General features: G+C 51.1%; 8 protein-coding genes across 8 annotated transcripts; 5 read left to right on the top strand and 3 right to left on the bottom strand.

Moving 5' to 3' along the window:
* Positions 1–30: 30 nt before the first annotated feature.
* BDV14DRAFT_207105 (uncharacterized protein) lies at positions 31–1,521 on the top strand (the record flags this gene model as incomplete). Its single annotated transcript, XM_073775075.1, has 1 exon — positions 31–1,521. One exon carries the CDS (start codon positions 31–33, stop codon positions 1,324–1,326), a length of 1,296 nt encoding a protein of 431 aa, XP_073622026.1. The 3' UTR covers positions 1,327–1,521.
* Positions 1,522–1,998: 477 nt separating this feature from the next.
* Positions 1,999–3,449, top strand: BDV14DRAFT_185446 (cell wall mannoprotein 1 family protein). Its single transcript, XM_073770664.1, has one exon. The coding sequence runs from the start codon at positions 2,540–2,542 to the stop codon at positions 3,419–3,421; it is 882 nt and encodes a 293-aa protein (XP_073622025.1). The 5' UTR covers positions 1,999–2,539; the 3' UTR covers positions 3,422–3,449.
* A 1,876-nt stretch (positions 3,450–5,325) lies between these two features.
* On the bottom strand, positions 5,326–5,695 carry BDV14DRAFT_185444 (uncharacterized protein). The gene has a single exon (XM_073770663.1). It carries the CDS (start codon positions 5,679–5,681, stop codon positions 5,451–5,453), a length of 231 nt encoding a protein of 76 aa, XP_073622024.1. The 5' UTR covers positions 5,682–5,695; the 3' UTR covers positions 5,326–5,450.
* Positions 5,696–8,300: 2,605 nt separating this feature from the next.
* On the top strand, positions 8,301–9,562 carry BDV14DRAFT_185441 (putative 3-beta hydroxysteroid dehydrogenase/isomerase). The gene is made up of 2 exons (XM_073770662.1): positions 8,301–8,803; positions 8,866–9,562. Exons 1-2 carry the CDS (start codon positions 8,389–8,391, stop codon positions 9,453–9,455), a joined length of 1,005 nt encoding a protein of 334 aa, XP_073622023.1. The 5' UTR covers positions 8,301–8,388; the 3' UTR covers positions 9,456–9,562.
* Positions 9,563–12,947: 3,385 nt separating this feature from the next.
* On the top strand, positions 12,948–13,489 carry BDV14DRAFT_206024 (uncharacterized protein; the record flags this gene model as incomplete). The annotated part of the gene is made up of 2 exons (XM_073774832.1): positions 12,948–13,132; positions 13,216–13,489. 2 exons carry the CDS (start codon positions 12,948–12,950, stop codon positions 13,487–13,489), a joined length of 459 nt encoding a protein of 152 aa, XP_073622022.1.
* Positions 13,490–13,749: 260 nt separating this feature from the next.
* On the bottom strand, positions 13,750–15,504 carry BDV14DRAFT_194078 (putative MFS transporter; the record flags this gene model as incomplete). Its single annotated transcript, XM_073771877.1, has 3 exons — positions 13,750–13,964; positions 14,016–14,857; positions 14,909–15,504. 3 exons carry the CDS (start codon positions 15,502–15,504, stop codon positions 13,750–13,752), a joined length of 1,653 nt encoding a protein of 550 aa, XP_073622021.1.
* Positions 15,505–16,022: 518 nt separating this feature from the next.
* BDV14DRAFT_194077 (uncharacterized protein) lies at positions 16,023–17,408 on the bottom strand (the record flags this gene model as incomplete). The annotated part of the gene is made up of 1 exon (XM_073771876.1): positions 16,023–17,408. The coding sequence occupies one exon, from the start codon at positions 17,406–17,408 to the stop codon at positions 16,023–16,025; it is 1,386 nt and encodes a 461-aa protein (XP_073622020.1).
* Positions 17,409–18,614: 1,206 nt separating this feature from the next.
* BDV14DRAFT_206022 (uncharacterized protein) lies at positions 18,615–19,352 on the top strand (the record flags this gene model as incomplete). Its single annotated transcript, XM_073774831.1, has 1 exon — positions 18,615–19,352. One exon carries the CDS (start codon positions 18,615–18,617, stop codon positions 19,350–19,352), a length of 738 nt encoding a protein of 245 aa, XP_073622019.1.
* Positions 19,353–19,572: the final 220 nt, after the last annotated feature.

Genomic DNA, 19,572 nt, shown 5'->3' with positions numbered 1-19,572 from the left:
CCACCCAAACATGTAGCGCCACAGGTGGACATGTCCACCACTCACCAAGTGCTACAGTCTGGATTCTCCCCGGACGCTGGCTACTTCTCCATTGACTTCGGCACCCACCGTGCCATAAACCCCAGCATAATCCCTCACCCGGACGACAACAGGAGTTGGATTGTGACTGCGCAGCTTCACGAGCCACGGAAGGGAGATGAACCGCGACTCTGGTTCGCAGAGTTAGTCTGTACCGCTACCTTTGTGCCCCCCAGGGCCAGAGACGGGGGGGTTCAGACCCTCCGCTGCACCAACCCACCTCTCATCCTCCCCATCGCCGCAACCCCGAGCGACAGCACCAAATGCACAGGCGACACGGCCTTTTTCACCCTCAGTATTGGCCCGCACGACGCGCGAGTCTTCTACGGGCCGTCCGGCCCGTACACAATTTATGGCTCAACCTCCCGCTTCACCTGTTTCGGGCAGTGGATGCTCGACTTCCGCCTCCTCGTCGACTGGGGCCTGGATACGATCAACGACCACGGCGGCCGATTCCGCGAGCCGACCGAGCTCCAGCGCCCGCGTGCATACCGCCCCGTCGAGAAGAATTGGTTCGTCTTCTGGGATGCGGACGGGCACAGCTACGTTCATTACGAGATCTCGCCGACCCGCATGTTCGCGCGCCTCGAGTCAGACGGCTCCGTCGGCCCAGATCTGGCGCCTCTTGCCGCGGATGCGGACACTGCATGTTTGCAGCAACTCTTGCCTCCTCTGCCTAGAGCCTTCAGCTCCTCCTCATCTTCTTCCTCTACCTCACCGGATGCAGCGACCCTGGTGGGAGCCGACCACTCCGAGTCAATCCATCAAGCGACAAACGCATTAAGCATCACACTATGCGCGCGCGCGGACGCGTCCTGTGTCACCGGGCCCGACAACACCTTCGTGCTAACGATCTTCCAGCACAAGACCTTCCACAAGCTCCACAGCACGTATGAGCCTTATGCGATGCTGTTCCGCGGCGTGTTCCCGTTTGAGGTTCACGGCGTTTCGGCGAAGCCACTGTGGATTGCTGGCCGCAGAACACCACCTCCTCCACCTCCACTACCGCTGTCATCGCAGCAGCAGCAGAGTTCGCCAGGCCAGTCGGCTGAAGCGATGCGTAGAGTTAAGCTGCTCGAGAGTGAGATGATATACGTGACGTCGATTAGCTGGAAGGCGCACGGGCAGGGGTATCATGGCTTCCTGGACGATGTGCTGTATCTCGGATTCGGGATTGAGGATTCGGCGGCGGGGGGCATTGATGTCGTTGCTCAGGATCTCATCGATGGCCTTGCTTTTTGTCTGTAGTACCGTTCTAATACAACTACTATCGTATTTCACGTACCTCTCGGCCAGGAATCGAGCGTAGTTTATTGGCACTGAGATAGACCCGTGGGTTGTTGGCATCAAACCAGCTGTTAGCACCGATTAATATATCCACGACTCGAGTGAGAGACTTTGGCTGGTCTACACCGTGCAACAATGTTTATCTAGCCTTCAAGCACCCTTACGATGCCATGGCGACTTTTTGCAAAACCCCATCTGGCCCCGTCCCTCTCATGCTATTACCATCAAGCTGTACATCCAAGCCATAAGGGCAGCTTTGGCAGTAATTTGCAAGAAAGAGCTGGTGGGCCGGGAGCTGTCCTTTTAAAAGTTGTTGGATCTGAATCCGCGTAGCACTCATTCTTTTGCGCACGACCTCACCGGCTGCCGGCCGGGGAGCTAATAGGAATGCAATCAGCAAGATTTAATAAAGCAAATGGCACATGCACCAGATTCTACACCGAGGTGTGCTGGGTTGCATGGGGATCTGTTCTAATGACGATTGTGGGTTTTGTTCTGCCTGACCGGCCGAGCGACTGATGTTGGCGCGCCCAGGCTTCATTTGATCCCTGACGCCACCGGGGCGCACTTCCCCGGCCGTCTTAAATAGCGTGGAGCCAGAGAGACACTTGCAAAGGATGGCAATTAGTAGTGCGTACGTATCACGCACAGTGCGCTCGGGTCCGACATTTAGTGCTTCCGAGGCCTGTCACACGTACTATCACGACAAATCCGGGAAAAAATCCACGATGCTGCTGCAGGGGGACCGTGCTTTTCCGCGTCTGTGGCGTAGTTGCTTAGGGTTTCATTGGAGGCTAAGTCTGCTAACTCGCCTTGTCTTGCCTGAGTTCAGGGGATGCAGGGTTCGATGTCGCCTTCTCTCAATTATGACCCGAAGGATTTCTTTTCACGGACGCGGGCACATCTCCTCCGAGTCCCCGTTGAAAACAGACGTCAACGCAAGCTGGCGAGAGGACCGATGACATTTCAGGGTTATCGGGCAATACCCCTCAGTAGTCCACGACGCCGCTAGGATTCGCACCCTGTTCGCCCCGCGCTTCCCTCCCTGTTGACCGGGGAAATTGACTTATTTACTCTAGCTTCGTAGACGTCTTGCGGAGTCCCGCGTATACTAGATGTTCTGTTCCCACGCAGCATCGAAAGCACCCGGAAGACGCAACAACAACCAAGCCTCATGAAGTTCGCTGTGCTGCGCGCGATGTGGCTCGCCACTACCGTGGCCAGATACACCCAGGCTGCTGGGATCTTGAGCAACCCGGCACCAGAACTTCTGACTCTTCTTCCCGCAAGGATAGCCACTCTCGACTCTGCCATATCCTGCTACACCGGAGAGGATGCAGACTTCTCACCCATCCAGTCCGCATCCAACGCGCTGGTTATAACTCTCGATCGCGGCCTGCGTGATATCTCAGTAGGACCCAACCTCACCACAGCTGAGACGCAAGCTATGGTGCCGCTGTTTGAAAACCTGACGACGTCCTGCAAAACCACCATGCTGGGCCTCATCGAGCGCAAACCGCGCTTTCTCGGGACTACCACCACCAGCACGCCAACGAGTTGCAGCAGCGCCGGTAAATTGCTCATCAAATACCTCTCTAACCAGCGCGCTGTGTGGGAAAAACTGTTCACTCTCATTACGGCCAAAGCTCCGCAAAACCAAGCAGGTCTGGTCGCTGCCTTCGCGAATGCGGTTGATGCTGCAACCCAGGAGGCGCTTGACACTTTCACAAATGCCATGGACAGCAGTAGCAGCAGTAGCACGGCTGACTGCTCTCCCAATGATGAGTCTCCGCCGTCACGTATTGAGCTTCGTTCATATCACAATGCGAACGCCTCCTCAACGCTCAGTAACGTCACAGTCACTGCGGCCCCCTCACACTCGTCTGCTGCCTCTGCAGCTCCTGTATACACGGGTGCTGCTGCGGCTGTGCACGCTCGTAGAGGAGGAGGTGGAGCGTGGGGATTGAAGATGGTTGGAAAGGGGATGGGTGCGGTGGCTGGGGTTGCGGTTGCGGTTGCGGTTGCGGTTGCGGTTGTGGTTGTGGTTGTCCTATAACCGCTGAGATTGTGTAGGACAGAGCTGACTTCTCACGAGGACTACTATTGATATCTAATGAATAATGCTGTATGCGAATTAATTACGTGCTGAGCAAAAGATGCCATATCTGCCCGCCTGTGCCCGTGGAATATATGTACGTAAAATATGTCCTATAGCGCAAGTATGCACTGGGCGAGAAGAAATAAGGGCCCCCTGCGGAGGATGCTGTGCTCTGTCTGGCATGGAAGATAAACAAACACCTGACCTTTACCAACTCCACTGCACGAATCAAATGTATCGCGTTGGCTTGTGCGAACGGTATAGAGTAAGTAGTGATATCCTTGAAAGACAAACCCCGTCGCCTAATTGCTGCTATGATGTGCGTCCAGCGCAAGACAATCTGCATGGCAGTGTAAGTCCTAGTGCTGGTTGATGCTTCCCAGGCTTACACCGGAGAGCACCGTCATTGACCTCCACCGTTCTGACCTGACGGCGAGGTATTATCGTCTGTTGTGGTTATCGGGTGATTAGCACTCGCATCAGCGTTTGCCACTGGTAAATACCCATTGTCTTATCCAAGTAGATTACTAGACCTGCTGCATCCTTTGGTGTGGGGCAGACGCAGTCATTCATTAGTAGAGAAGAGAGACACAGGTCCATCCACGCGAAAATCCGAGCAAGCCCTTGAAGGCAAGGGACAAACCCGGTACTCCACCCAGTCAGAATCGCGCGATAAACACGCGGCGAGGCAAGTCTCGCCGGAAAACAGTGCGAGGACACCCTAGATTGTAAGCCGGAACCCTGTCTACTTACAGTACTAATGCAGCCCCAATCACAGCCTGTTGAAGCAACCAGCCAGGTCCTTCCCCTCCCGTATGCAGTGCGAATGGAGCCACTTTCATACAACGGCCTCCATGATGCTGCGGTAGCTTGGAGTATTGCTATTCTCGTACCAGCAATACCCCGCATCAAGTGGAGTGCCCAAATCCTCTCCAGATCACCCTTCGATGCCTTCACGCGACCCCCGCGAACACGGAGTCGTGAACCACCCTCATTCTCGGGGAAGGAACAGAGAAGTAACTGGGGACTCTGCTAGATGACACCTGCTTACCTAGGTACTTCGGGGGAGAGAAATCGGGTCGCTCTCCCCAGTGCAGCATACAACTAGTAAGCCGTCGCCTTGAATAGAAAGACGGGTCTTTTAAACAGCCTCGCGCAGCTCTTGGACAAACTCGCCCGTCTTCAAAATTATACCACCCCTCTTTCCACCCTTCTTGTTCACCCACACCTGGGGCAGCAAGCAGATTGTATAATATCTTCTTGTTGCACGAGGGATAGCTAACACCCCCCGACTAAGGTTCAAATGCCGTCAATTGAATTGGTTAAGGGGTTATCCCCAGACCAATCCACTGCCTCGTCCCCTAGGAAACCCCCCTTCAAATCCCCTGCCATCGCCCACTTCAAAAGGCGATGGTGAATGCACATCATATTGCTGACGGCCCTGACGCTCGTCATTACACTTCCTGTGTGAGCAAGGCCTCTTTCTAAACAACCTAGTGCATCCAGACGTACATGAGACCAAGCATTTCCAACGACTGACCACGATAGCAAGGTTTCAAGGGCTAATAAATAATGAACTTCGCTGCAGAGTGTACGTCGGCTACCCTCAAATCATGGCATAAACGACTTGACGCTTCGCATCACCACTATGGAAATCTCCTCTCCAACGCCCTCGGGCTTCCACCTCCACCAGGTCCAAGTCCTAGGCTCCGACAGCCTCTTCCACCCGAAGCTCTACAGCTTCAACACCGCGGTTCGGTTTCCCGGGTATGACGAACCGATGATAAATATCACCGCGCCAGAATCCAAGCGAACGACGGAGCCACAATCGAAGTCAACCAGTTTGTGGCATTCGAGGACGCACGCATCTTTGCCGACTTCAACAAGGCCCTCCTGCTGGAGAAGGAAGTTAGTCTGAATATCTATGGCAAGCCGCGCCTGAAGCAGGCTGGGCATCATACCATCACCGTTACATATAATCACACGATTACAATGAAGATAAGGCGAAACCAACCTTGCACCTAGCGCCCCCCTCCATCCTGGTGCTTATACCCAGCCCCCAACCGGCGGAATAATATAACCCGGCTAAGAAACAACAATGCCCACTAGGACTTGACAAACTCACAGGCTTTGAAGTCCTCGAGCTGCAGCTCAACCTCGGCCGCGATGATGGCATGAATGCCAAGGGCTCCATGCTCATTTCAAACCCGTCCGTCATGACGCTGGCAATGGTGTGTCTCCCTTCTCTTCTACGTAGTCGGCTAACCCTGCCGGTGGGATATACGCACTCACCGAGGCGACATTGAAGATGTGGCCATGATTCTGCCGGATTATTGCTGGGAGAAATTCCCTTATAAGAAGAAACGTCGCCAGTAAATTGGTATCCAAGATAATGTTGTTGTCGCCGTACGTGCCCTCGACGACGGTCCGGCCACGAGAGAGACCGGCATTATTCACTGTGGCAGGCAAAAGGAAATTGTCAGCTACCGCGCGAAAGATTGAGCATAGGTAATGGTTCACACTGACGTAACACGGTTGAGCTAACGAGTTCAGATCGGATCTTCTCGCAGACAGTGGCGATTTCTTGCTCACTGCTGAGGTCGCATTTGTGGTAAAGGATGCGTTTGTTCTCTTCAAGATAACATTGGCAACAGCCCTCTCTCTCTGTATTTGGACGACCGAGAGAAAGATCATTTCGGATGAGTATGTTATCAACCTGGCTAGTAGGTTAAGGGAATAATATCAATGACCGCAACGTGTGCGCCCTTGGCAGCAGGCCGCTGAGCGACACCTGCACCAATCCCGCCGCTGTCTCCAGTGACGACCACCAGCTCCTTGTCCCAATTCCACGACCTATCGAGAACCCAGTTGTTCCGCGCCCTGATACTCAGCCAATCGTTGACCCACAAGAGGACGCTGGCAGCCGGGGTGAGCTGGATAACCTTCTCGACGCAGCTGATGCTCCCTCTGAGCACCAGCTACAGGAACATCAAGGTAAAAAGTTGGTGAAGGACCGATTTCCGTAGAGCCTTGACTACTGGGTCGATGTAAAGGCCCTCGCGCGGGAGGAGGCCTGGGTTTCCAGCGGTTGTCATGGCTTGAGCGAGGGGGAGGAGCCGGGCAAGAGCAGTTGCAAGGCGGCCGTGCCTTCTGGAAATAGCTTTGATGACAGCCTAGTAAAGAAGGTCTCTTAGAGCTCCTTTCTCGAACTTCTCATATTTACAGATCGAATGAAACTCGCCCCGCAGGATTGTGACGAATTACCTCACTGGATGACACAGAGATGGATTCTTCTTCTCCAAGGCTCGTCAGTTGCAAATGTCACTCGACCAGCGACCCTGAACCTTGAGCTCATTAAACCAGCTCTCCATATCCTCATTCTTGACAACTGATCCAGCTTCCCTCTGATGTTCAAGCATGATCTGTTTACAAATCTACTCGTTGCAGCACGCAGTCGAGACGGCCCAAAAACAGACACCTTGCACCGTCTAAGCAGAAGTTGAACGAATCGCGCTCTTTCCGCGACAAAACTATGCTGGACGTATCTTGCCGCACCACTGGCATGGGGCTCCTGTGAGATGGCGTAGAAAACCTCAACGGCGCGCCAACGATCAAGGTCAGCAGCGTACAGCCGGTCCGAGTGGCTATCCTTGCCCCGACGAATGACATTGCCGGCCCTGAATTCTTCATCTCGCCGCTTACCCGGAGCTTCTCAGCCCTCTGCTCGACAAATCCTTTGAACGGCGCAATCCCCGTCACCGCGCAAATCATATTCGTCAGCTGCTGAGCCTCGCTCTTAGAAGGACGCTTGGAGAGGGCGGACGCTTGGAGAGGGCGCACAGGTCAAAGATGTCTCAATTCCTGACATTACAGACAACGAAGTCTTATCCAAAGTAGTTGCCGTTGCGTTGAACCCAATAGATGTTAAGGACATGAATTTCCTTTCATCCCGAAGTTCCATACTTTGTTGTGTTTATGCGGGAGAAGTGACAAAGGTTGGAAAGGATGCAGCAAAGCGCTGGAAGGTTGGCGACAAGATCGCTGGCTTCGTTAACGGCGGGTATTATCCGGACGTTATTTGCAGAATACCTGAAAGTCGATGGGAGCTGGCCCGGAAGGTGGCCCCAAAGATGACTCCTGCTGAAGCCGCTAGATGTGCCTTGGGAAGATATCAAGGCCGGACAAGATCCGGGGAGGGATCGCCCGCCAATTCTCATCTATTCGGGAGGATCCAATGCTGGGCTCTTTGCAACTCAACTCGCCAAGAGGGCAGGTTGTACGGTCGTTGCGACGGCCTCACCCCGATCGTCCGATCTTGCCAAACGATATGGTGCAGATGCAGTATACGACTATAACTCCCCGACCGCGGCTTCCGACATCAAACGAGATTATCCAAATATCAGAAAGGCCTTCTGGACTGCTTTTCAAAGGCAGGGTTACTGGATTTCTGTGCTGATGTGCTGAAAGAGGGAAAGGTTGTTTCTTTCACACAGTACAGAATTTTTCTCTCGGCGCGAAATGCCCTCCAAACACACCATCTTCCTTATCGACTCCCAGCACAATCGCCTCCTTGATTCCAACAAAATCCACCTGATAAACTGATGAGTGATCATCCAAAGACCAGGGTGGAACCCTGGTACTTAGTGGATGACAAAAAAGATATGCCTTCTCCATCTTAATCTGTAAAATCGCATTTTTACTGGTAGCGTGCATAGAGCCTTCTCTTATTTGATTACTGATCTGATCCGAACTTTGCTGCAGCAAGGAATCGTCAGGTTGGGAGTAGGCCGAGGTAGCATCATTTTGGATTTGTCGTTTCCATGACCAGTGAATTAATTATTAATCAGTCGACACCATGCTACCTGTTAAAAAGCCCAGCTGATGGCCGTTGAAATGAACTATTTTTCTCCAAGTATTATTCGATCATGCCTGCTTCATTGATTTTCATAACCGGTGCGACTGGCTTTATCGGCAGTGCCACGGCGATTGAAGCCCTCAAGTCCGGCTATCGACTTCGCATTGGCGTTCGCAAAAAATCAGAGAAACTTGAAGCATTGCTGTCAGACTATCAGAAACAAGTGGAATTTGTCGTCATCCCAGATCTCACCGACGAGACTGCGTTTAGAGGGAAGCTGAATGGCGTGGACTATGTCCTTCATCTCGCATCCCCTCTTGCCAATGGAACCGACAAGGAAGACTTTTTCCCCCCAGCCGTGAAGGGAACTTTATCTGTTCTCAAAGAGGCAACGAACGTGCCGAGCATCAGAAAGGTTGTCGTGACGTCCTCTATCGCTTCCTTGGTTCCTCTTCTTGGAATTCCTACTGGCGGCATTATTAAAGGTATGTTGGATCCGGGACTGCTAAGATTGTCAAAATTGGCTATATGCTAAAGCTTTTTACAGAGGATAGTGACTGGGATCTCACGGTGGACTCAAACGCAAATTTTACTGATCCTGACAACCCCGCGGCAACACCGATGACTTTATATCGGGCGTCGAAACTGCTTGCGAACAACGCAACGTGGGAATTCTGGAAGACAGAAACCCCGCACTACTCACTAGTAACCCTTCACCCGTCATTTGTCTTTGGGCACAATCCGGTGCAAGCGTCTGCCGAGGAAATTCAGAGAGGATCGAATGGTATTCTCTGGGGTAGTGTGATGGGGGGCATGCCACTTGGCGGCATCACAGGTGTACACATTCAGGATGTTGCGGAGGCGCATATCAAGGCCCTAGCACCTGAGATCAAGAATGGATCAAAATATCTGCTCTCCGCGCCGCAAACAACGTGGAAAGATGTGGCTCGTATCGCGCATAACCTCTACCCTGGTGTTGGTGTGAAGATCACGGAACATGCTGAGGGTGCTTCTATGCCCACTGACACGACGAAAGCTGAAATTGAATTGGGAATGCAATGGCGATCATGGGAGGAGATAGTACGGAATGTGATGGATCAGCAGTTAAACTTCACTTCAAGGTTGAGCCATGTATAAACTTTGCTTTTGCTGTATCTAGTTTCGACTGCGTTTGGAGCAGCGATATAGGATTTTTGCTTCATGATTTCCGGCACCAACCATGCCCGTGAGTAATAGGAAGGGGGGAAATATAGATAAAGTAAAGATTAGCTAAAAAGTATTGGATAAAAGTAGAAACAGCTCTTGCTATCGCAATGGTACTGAGTCCCCATCTTAAATTTAGAGGAATTAAAGTAGTAACTTAAATTTCCTTTCTTACTCTGGATCCTTCTTACCTTTCCTCACCTAGGTGGGTAACATTCTCACCCTGCTATCACCCATCTCACCTGCAGCCAGCTAGATTTTGAGTGTCTATCACACCTGAAAGCAGCGACGCATTCAGGGCCTATTTTACTTCTGGCCACGTTGATAATAGTGGTTTGAGTACGGCTGAGCGGACGGGAAGCCCTGTTCTCCACACCCTGTGGTCGTATGTGCCGAGTCTCTTGGATTAGAGGTATACATAGTGCGGTTTTTCAAACTAGTAGCTGGAACATCCAGCGAGTTGTTAACGCAGTCGTTGTTACTTGCTGAAAATATACGTTGAGAAATCCTGCCACCCAATCCAATCAATCATACCCCCAACTAACTACCTGACCTATAACTGAAACACGGCCGTAAACGTGGAGGACTACCACTTCCTTCTCTGAAATGAGCAAGAGCGTGAGATATATTCCTAGTAACGCGATGCTGACTTTTACTGCCATACGCTACAACAGACTACTGACGCTCGTAAATATGCCCGCATAATATTCACCTGCCATGTCTGCCCTAAGTACAAAATTCAATCACGGCCAACCGTTCTTGACCGTCTTGACACACCAGTACAGGTGTGCGTCCGGCTCTGCCGAGTCCAGGGCTACTGGCTCTTAATGGTGATCCTCCAATATCGTCCACTAGAAACCGCGGTCATCGATGTCAGTATTGTAATCATCCTTGGTAGTATATCCGGTCAGCCTGGATATCATATATTATCCCGCAGGAGGCAGGTAGGGGATGCAGTGGAACGAAATGCAGTGCAAAACACACATTTGATAACAAGAGACTTGCGACAGATGGGACATTCAGGCTGAGTGCTTAAGACGGTGGAGTCGCAGTTCATGCAGTTTTTGATTTGGGGCAGCATTTTTCGAGCCTGGGGAGAGTGGAAAGATAATGTGGATTGTAATATGAGTTGTGGAGAGAGAATAATGGGAGGACCGTCTGTTGGAAAAGCAAGAAAACGTGAGTTCAACGGGAAAACGGTTGCTCTTGGGTTTTCACTTTATATGCTGTTTAATCATCAGGGTATACTATAGGAACGAGGGAAGCAGACAAAGCAGGGTCATGCGATGTGAACCTATAAACTAAGTAGCCTGTCTCGTGGTGAGAGGATACGAACAAGGAGGATCGGAAACAGAAACAACTGGGTTGAGGTACGTGCGAGGCTAAAGCCAAGACTGATATCAAAAATCCGCACTTTCAATTCTGCATCTGAGTGTCAGGCTGGCGACTGAATAGTCTCGTATTCAAAGCATAGCGGATAGCATGGTGGGTAGGCAAATAGATAATAGGCCTGGGAAGACGGTCCGTGTATCGATGCCTTTCCTTTTATGTGCTTGAGCTCAATGATGGACCGGCTACCTGCATTAGGGCAGTTCCTACAGACGGACTGCCGCTTATGTGTGTGGATTTTCAAAATATGAACCGGAATATGAGGATGCATTTACCGGCTGATGGAGGGTCGGATGGCAAGGCTCGCATGTAGATCTTTCTAGGTGCCTTGTACCGCCAATGAATTGCACTCACATATTTAGCAGCTCTTCGGATATCGCCAAAATCCGGGTTTCTAGCGGTTTCAACGATGGCTTGGTCAAACAGATTGACGGCCGTGCTTAATGGTCAGCGATAATACTGCTCTGAATCTATCTGCGGCATGCCACGCTGTGATGTCCATGCGAAGAGCAAGGAACCGAGAGAGATGAAATCACAAGTTGTGTCAAAAGGTACAGAAATGTCTGAGCTATGAAGTTGGTCACGTTTTCAAAAACCCATAGTCTTTGAAATGCGGGCTGCAGTAAAGAGTGGAAGCGTTCCTGGTGGTCCAGTCTATCAGGTCTAAAGAGCGAGTGCCTAATCCAGACACGGCATAACTTATACGATGGAGAACCAAGCCAATTCGGCCCCACGGAGACCAGGTGACGAGGTATGGATAAGAATATCTCATTTGTGGTGTATCCGGCCAAGGCTGGACTGGTGATCCCATTCACCTCTGGCGTTCTCTCTTTACATCTTCTCTAACCTCATAGGTGCCGCCTTAGTATTAATTGTTAGGGTAGCTCTCGCTCTCAATCGATTATTATGGGTGGCAGTTCATCAAAGGAAAGCAATTCTATCGTTACCGCCTTCTAGAATGATACTTTATTACTGTATAGCTGCACAACCATAAGAACTTTCAGAGGGCAGTCCTCAGCTCCCTTTTGATAGAACGGCATCCTTGCATCTTGATTGTAAACCGGGTTTGGGTCTTTCACGGGCTTGCTTATAGTCCTGTTCCATAATGGAAGCAAAGGCCGATGTCCAGGTGCAGAAAGTAAAGTGATTTGATACTGTTGCTAGTAGCGTTCAGCTCTTTGAGAAGTCATGTACAGTTGCTGTGGTGGGTCAGGGTATAATATAAAGAGACAGATGTTATCGTTTCCTTGTCTTGTAATTGTAAAGTTTTGGTAGGTAAAAGCCAAAACCATGAGTATAGGAGGGGATGAAGAGAGAAGATACATACAACTTCCTAGTCATCTACACCACCACAAGAATGCCTTTCTATATCTGATCATGACTCAGGTCAGGGCCTGTGCAGACTACCGCCAAGGACAAAAAATACTACCCTGGTGAACTTAGACTCTCCCATCCAAGTTTCCAAGTCTTCACACCAACGCCAAGAGCGGAGGTCCCTGGCCCTATGGAACTTATCCAACAACTATCTTTGGCCCCCAGCCCCATGCTTGGCTCCCTCTTGGTCAACGTACGTGGTACTTGGACCCTTACAGTTCCTGAGGATGTAACTGGCCCGGATGATGAACCAGAACACGGGGGCCAAAACCAGCCCCACGGGGTGCGCCAATGCGCCAACCACGCCATCTGTCTGGATCGTATGTACTAACTTGCTTCCTGGAAGGACTCCATATCTTGACTGGGCAGGGGCTATTTGCTCTTTGCCTACTATATCTTAGCTTGGCTATCGTCATTATCTTGTTACTATCAAGGTAGGTACACAGGAGGGAAGTACAAGGCTCCATGGACTCCGTGGGAATGGTCGGGATAACCCCCAATGAACTAGTATTCTTTCTTCTTGGCAAGCAGTATATAAAGCCAGGGAGGAAAGGGACCGAGAGACTTTGTATCCATACTCGAACCAGCAGATTCTCAACTCTACTTTTCTCACTGTTATAGAACAATTCATCTCTCTTCCTGCCTCTTAAGCCCAAGCCCAAGATGAAGACATCCACCCTCCTCACCACCGGCGCCCTGCTCGCCTCAGCCCCCTTCGCCCTCGCCGGAGACCTCTGCCTCTCCAGCGCCTGCACCCTCGCACCCCCCGACCAAGGCCCCGCCTGCGGCTGGTACCAGATGTGGTCACCGGGCGTCGACGTCTGCGGCGCCGGCACGCACGAGATCAGGTAAGCCCGCAACCTTTCCAATGCTTCTCCTATCCCCCTGAATCCAACCAAACAAAACCTAATATATCTCCCCGAACAAATAGAACCGGCGAAGCAGCCGACCTCGAAGAATGGCTGACCAACAACGGCGGCGTCGTCCTCCCCGACATCTGCGGCTCGCAGGTCGGACTGTCTTGGATCGATGGCAAGCCCGAGATCAGCATTATTGATGTTGAGGGCGGTATGACCTGGAACATTCCGGCGGATTATGTTAAGGATACGGACCAGGCGGGTGATTGTACTTATTCTGGGACGGACTGTGGCAATGCCGGGCCTATTTTCAAGGAGTGGTTTTGGCCGGACCTTCCTATCTGCTAAGTGGCTAGATCTACGCACATTGCTTGCGTGGATGCGACTTTGGGCTATTCGGGATAAGGATAGATGGGATGTGATGGGCTTAGGTCGAGAATTAAGTTAAATTGATTTTAATTGAAACTGAATATGAGACCTTAAATTACGCAGGATTGTTTTGTCAGTAGTCAATTGTTCAGACACTTTGATCACCAGTCGCCCAACTACAAGAACAAAATTCATAAACACCACCCCAGCCCTGATAGACCACACCCAAGCCAACTTACTCACTCCCCAACCTCCCGATCATCCCTCCAAAACACAAACCGTACAAACGGCCACTTCATAGCAGCAAGTCTGATATTCTTCCCCCAGAAGAACAACGGGATAACAAACAGTAGGCATCCACCTGATATACCCGCCATAGCGCCAAAGGCAGAGCTGTACCCGGATTTGTCGATCCAGGGGTTCGTGTAGAAGGAGAGGAGGAAGCCGAAGCATGCTATAGCACCAATTAGTAGAGAACCAGGAATGATAGCAGGGGAAGAAATACATTTAAAAGCCAACTGCGTAACAGTGACTTCCCCCGCAACAGGCCGAAATGCGTCAATGCAGTAGACAAAAGACACATTTGTCCCCTGCGTAATTGCAAAGGACAACAGGCCCAGTCCAACAGTAGGGACCATCCAATGCCACCCCCGTTCAATCCCAACCCCATAAAGCACAAGCGACAACGGCGCACAAACCACACTCAGCGCAATAGCAGGGAGTCTCATCTCAGGCTCTCTGATCCCGCCATTACGCTTCGTAAACCAATCCGCTACCCAATCAGAAAACGGCCCGCCTGCAAATGTCCCCAGAAAACAACCGAGCATGCCAGCTATAAAGCACAGTCCGGATTGCCAAGCTGCGAAACCATACGCTGTACTGAATGCATTTGCGAAGTTGGATACCACGGCAACGAGGAATCCGATTGTAACGGACATGACGATCGTAGCCCAGAATATAGGGGGGATTAGAATTAGACCGAAGGGCCGGATGAACATGCGCCAGAAGGATTCGGTCGTGTAGGTTTCTCCGGTCCAGGGGCGGAGGGATTGAAGGTAGGTTATTTTGTTTGGGATTGGTGGGAGAGAGGCGGATTCTAGGTGCTCGTTGTTGATCCCAGTCTCGGCTGTTGGTTTCTGGTTCTGGACCTCAGATGATCGTTCGGCGAGAGGGTTGTCGATCCGTCTGTATGCTGTCTCGGGAAAGAAGAAGATCACGACGAGAATTAGGGCACCGACTAGGGCTGCTCCCACCCAGTATATCACGCGCCAGTTGTGGTTTATTGTTATGAGGCCTGCGATTATGATCCCGAATGCGACGCCTGCGCTTAGGGCTGCGTTGTATACTCTGTTTGAATGGTCAACCCGGTGAAGAAAAGAAAGGGAAGGAAGAACATACGCCATTCCATACCCCCTCTGGTGCAAATAAAGCACATCCGCAATCGTAACAGGCGCAAGACACTCCCCCGCCCCCGCCCCAATCCCCAAAATAGTTCTTGCCGTCAACTCCCCCGCGTACGTCCTCACCAACCCAGCACCCAAAATCATAAAGAAATACAGCGTATAAGCGGCAATATAAACCGGGCGTCTTCCATACTTATTGAGTAACGGGACCCAGAATAGACACGAAACACCCTGGAGCAAGGCACTGTTATTAAAGAAGTAAGCAGCGGAGCTAATCCAGTCGTTTAGGTCCGCTCCATTCCCGCCTTTGAAATCAGTTGCGATCTCGACCATTGCGACTGTGGGGCCTGCGGCCATGAAATTGCACATTACCATTGCGAGGGAAACCAGGATCGAGATGTAGATTTTGTAACCGGCTGACCAGCGGAGTGGGTCGTTGGGGTCGAGAGATGGTGCAGGGGTCAGGATTATCTCGTTGGTTTGTTCATGCCGGAGGCGGACGTGGCCTAAGTTGCGGATTTGCAAGTGGCCATTGGTATCTATATGGTTGTTATCAGTATTGGATACTGAGTCCATGGTTTTGGTGGTCATTGTGTAGATGGCAAGGGAGTCGGGAAGGTAGTGTGGTGATGATGGGGTGTTTGAAAAGTGGGAAGATAAAGGAAATGAAATCCGGAGCTTTTGGTGTCAGCTATCCCTGAAGAATATCGAGCCCGCTTCATGTTGATGGGGCATACGCAAGCACTTTAGATTAGAGGAGCTGCAATTAGACAAGGCGAGTCTAGGCCCGCCAAGTGGAGGAGAATCTGGGGTAAGTCTCTAGGGTTGGAATGTGGGGCGTAGTCCGGGGAAGTGGACAGATTTCGGATAACAATGCTTCTTTGAATAGGCACTGGGGGCAGATCAAGTCATAGGTGCTGCACGTACATTCGCGCTAGGAAGACCGATTACGTCTTACGTAGAAGAGAGTACTATCATGACTTTAGATTCCCAGGAGCGGGCTAGGAGAACAGGCAGTACGGTAAACTATCCATTGGTCAACAGGAAACTATTCCAAGTACACGTAGTACTTCCATAGTGAGTTATTGCAAGGTACTGGCAAATACATCTCAAACTCGATACCTCACTTGCCCTCCGCCAGGAAGACTGACAGTCCTAGCCCCCCGCCTAACCTTCACAGTCGACGACGAACCAACGTAGATGTTATAGCCCCCAGAGTCCACATTCGCATTGCTTGCATCTGCATTAGTAAACTCCTCCAGGCTAACATCTCCAGTCAAAGCCCAAGTAGAAGTCTCATCAAGCGCCACCGAGAAGATACCAGTTCCGTTGCCCGCAGTAGACGCAGTACCAATCCAGCTCGAGTGTTCAGTCAAGTTCCAACTGATCGAACTACCATTGTATGCAACAAGATCACCCACGAGCGTAGAATCCGTGACAAGGACCGAGACTTCAGCAGGTTGAATGGCAGAGTTCTGCTCTACACCCACAAAGGCATCAAACGACTGAGTGACTTGCGAGCTATTCGCAACAACAAGAACCCCTGACGTAGTGTTCAACTCCGTCAAAATGATACTTGCATCGGCAATGACATTCCCAAACCAAAGCGCAGGCATATCCCCTGTCAGCGTTGTAAGGCGAGAATTAGTGAAAGATATTGAAGCCCCCTCCAGCCGCTCTTGAGATGAAAACATGACCGTCCCAGCGAGTAAACCCGCAGTAAGGTCAACGTTCTCAAAAGCTGCTTTCTGTCCGCCGTCACTGAACAGCGTAGGTGACTTCTCAGCCACTCCGACAACATTTGCCCCGTAGATCTCGCCGAGCGCGTAGAAGATTGCACTCCCTATACCGGCTGTGTGTGCGATTGAGTCGCGGACGTGGACGTATCCTGCTGGTGTATCGCCTGAGAAGGACGAACATCGGTTGCCGCCGGAGTAATGGCGGACATTCTTTGCATAGATAGTTCCGTTGCCTGCTGCATAAAGACCATGAGAGACAGGGCCTGAACTGTAGAGGTCTGTATTGCTGACATAGACTGTTGTTCCGGTGCCATACGCGAAGATATTTGCAGCGCCGTTATGAACCGTGATGTTTAAGTTCGTAATATTTGCAGTTGAGGCATTGGCAATATTGATCGCCGCATTGACACCGAAAAAGCTGGCTTGGTTGAGCCAGGTGCAGTAGCCCTCTTTAATGATTTCGATATTGGAGAGGTTTGCGGTGCTACCATTTGTCAACACGAGAACGCTGGTGTCATTTGCATTGACAGACAGAGTCTCATAGAACAAAGAGATTTCCTCGTCAGAGTAAAAGTATCTGCCCGCAATATGATCGGTTTGGTACATGGCGCCGCCATTATCGGTTGTGTAGTCTGCGACGAGAGCATTGTCTGCGGCATCTGCAGCTAGGTCCGCATAATCGCTGGTATCGAGGATAGTGATTGAACCGAGCGCAATACGGCTCAATGCCAGGAAAACGGGGATGATGAGCTTCATGTCGGTGCTGATGGTTTTGAGTGTGGATATGGGCAATGCCTGCGTTGAGGGTGTACAATTTGGCGAGTAGTATCAATGACCCTTAAGTTGTCCTTATATAGCTCACTCAATGACATAAGTGTCTACTAGATTGCATGTATCTTGAAGATCCGGGGTAAAATAGGCCATAGCGTTCTGATGCTATTCTCACCCCAGATTCTTGACGTGCGGAATGGCGGGCCCGAAGAGGGACAAGACTATATCAACGGACGCGTGGCCCGCAACGTACCTAAGCCACCATCTAATCTTACTAGTGCTGTTAGACAGCTCATATCAGTTTGATGATTGGCACTAACTGCCGTCTCAGGTCGGGAGATGAGCGAGGACTCCTATAATCACGGCAAGCGTAGAAGTCCAGGCTAGCTACCTCCGTGCTTAGTTTGTCACCGTAAGATTAGGTCGGGTCTCGGCTGAGGTATCCACGTACGGACTTAGCTGAGGTTCAAATGCCAGTAGCAGCTTTTTAGTCCCGAGGACAAAGGGGGAAACCAGGGTACAAGCGGGACGCGGGGAGAGCTACCATAAGGGAAGCGGGTCTCTTAAACCCTTCCTCGTGTTCACCCACACAGTATTGAGCCTGAGCGGACATGGCGTCTTCACAAGCTGACCCGAATTCTGTGCCCAGCAATTCGTTTCAATGCGGGATCTGCCCACGGTCATTCACTCGTATTGATCATCTCGGCCACCATGTCCGTTCGCGTAAGTCCAGAGGCTGCCTATCTGGCCCGCTTTTTCAATTTCAGCAGCTAGCTGACCTAATGTAACAGACACCAAAGAGAAACCATACCAGTGCTCGGTGTGCAATAAACGGTTCAGTCGTGTGTAAGGCCGATAAGCAGTTCGCGGAAAGAGCGATTCGCTAATGAACGTAGAGATCTGCTGTCCCGCCACGCGTCTCTGCATGGCGCTCAGAAAGTCAATACGCCTCGGAAGCGGCGCCATAATGCGATATCCAGAGTAACGCATGCCTGTGAGGCCTGCGCCGTAGACCATTTGCGGTGTGATGATGACAAGCCTTGTCGGCGTTGTCAGAGACGGGGGATTATTTGCAGCCTGCCAACCAGACCTGGGGAACCCCCAACGCCCGTGGTAGTTCCTTCCAATGAGACAGCCATACAGAGAGAGACCATTCCAGAGGAAGGCAGCACAGAGAATTCTGACTCCTTGATGGCGCTCGACGCGGTCGTTCCCCCCGGCCACGATGTCTTGCTACCATATCCATTCTCTGCGCCCGGGGGTGACCTGGATACCTTGAACTGGGAAACTGGCTTTGATCTCAGCTCACTAGATATGAGCTTCTTAGAGTCATACAATGCTCAGGTCCCATTCGAATATGACGCAGCCACAGTTTCTACATTGACCCTGATGCAGGGCGCTCTACAGGATGAGGCACCACAGGAAATCAAATTAGCTACCGAACCTAAGTCACCCAAGCGCATCCGATGGCGATTCGTTCCTACGCCTCAGGACAATTGGTATGCTGAGCATGGTAATCTACTACTCAACCCGGCCGGAGCCGGACCAGACGCCACTCCACAGAGCCTATACAACGTGGAAATAGATCCCAATCCCGACGACTTCCTAGATTTGTCGTCACGCGACAGGATTTTAAGCATTATTCTAACCCAGATTCCCCGGTCTTTGCCGCTGGATGCTGCGTCGTTTCCTTCCCCTCAGCTGCTGGACCGTCTGATCCGGTACTATATTACTGCGCCATTTTCGGATGCAGAGCTGTTCATTCATCGCCCTACATTCTCCATTAAACAAAAGCGTTCCGAGCTCCTCATCGCCATTGCTGCAGCCGGCGCTGTTCTGACGCCTGACTCGACACTGCAAAAGCTGGGCTTTGCCATGCAAGAAGTGCTACGGCATCAATTGCCGACTGTATTTACGGCAGACTATTAGAACAAAACTGCAACAATAAAAATTTCACGTCAGCGCTAGTATAGGATCATTTACCGCCTTGTTGTCCGCCTTGGTTAGGCCTTTAATAAATATCTTCCTGGGTCTGGGTATTACTAGGTGTCATCGTACGAACCATGCCTCGTTCAGCTATTGATCTTGAGCCTTATAAGGCTGAGATTGTTAATCTTTATACTGAGAATGTACCCTGTGACTCTATAAT

Source organism: Aspergillus stella-maris (genome assembly GCF_047715825.1).
Source record: "Aspergillus stella-maris strain CBS 113639 unplaced genomic scaffold BDV14scaffold_115, whole genome shotgun sequence".
NCBI classification, from domain to species: Eukaryota; Fungi; Ascomycota; class Eurotiomycetes; order Eurotiales; family Aspergillaceae; genus Aspergillus; species Aspergillus stella-maris.
Note: the sequence above shows the minus strand (reverse complement) of the source record. Positions and strands in the feature narration are given on the sequence as shown.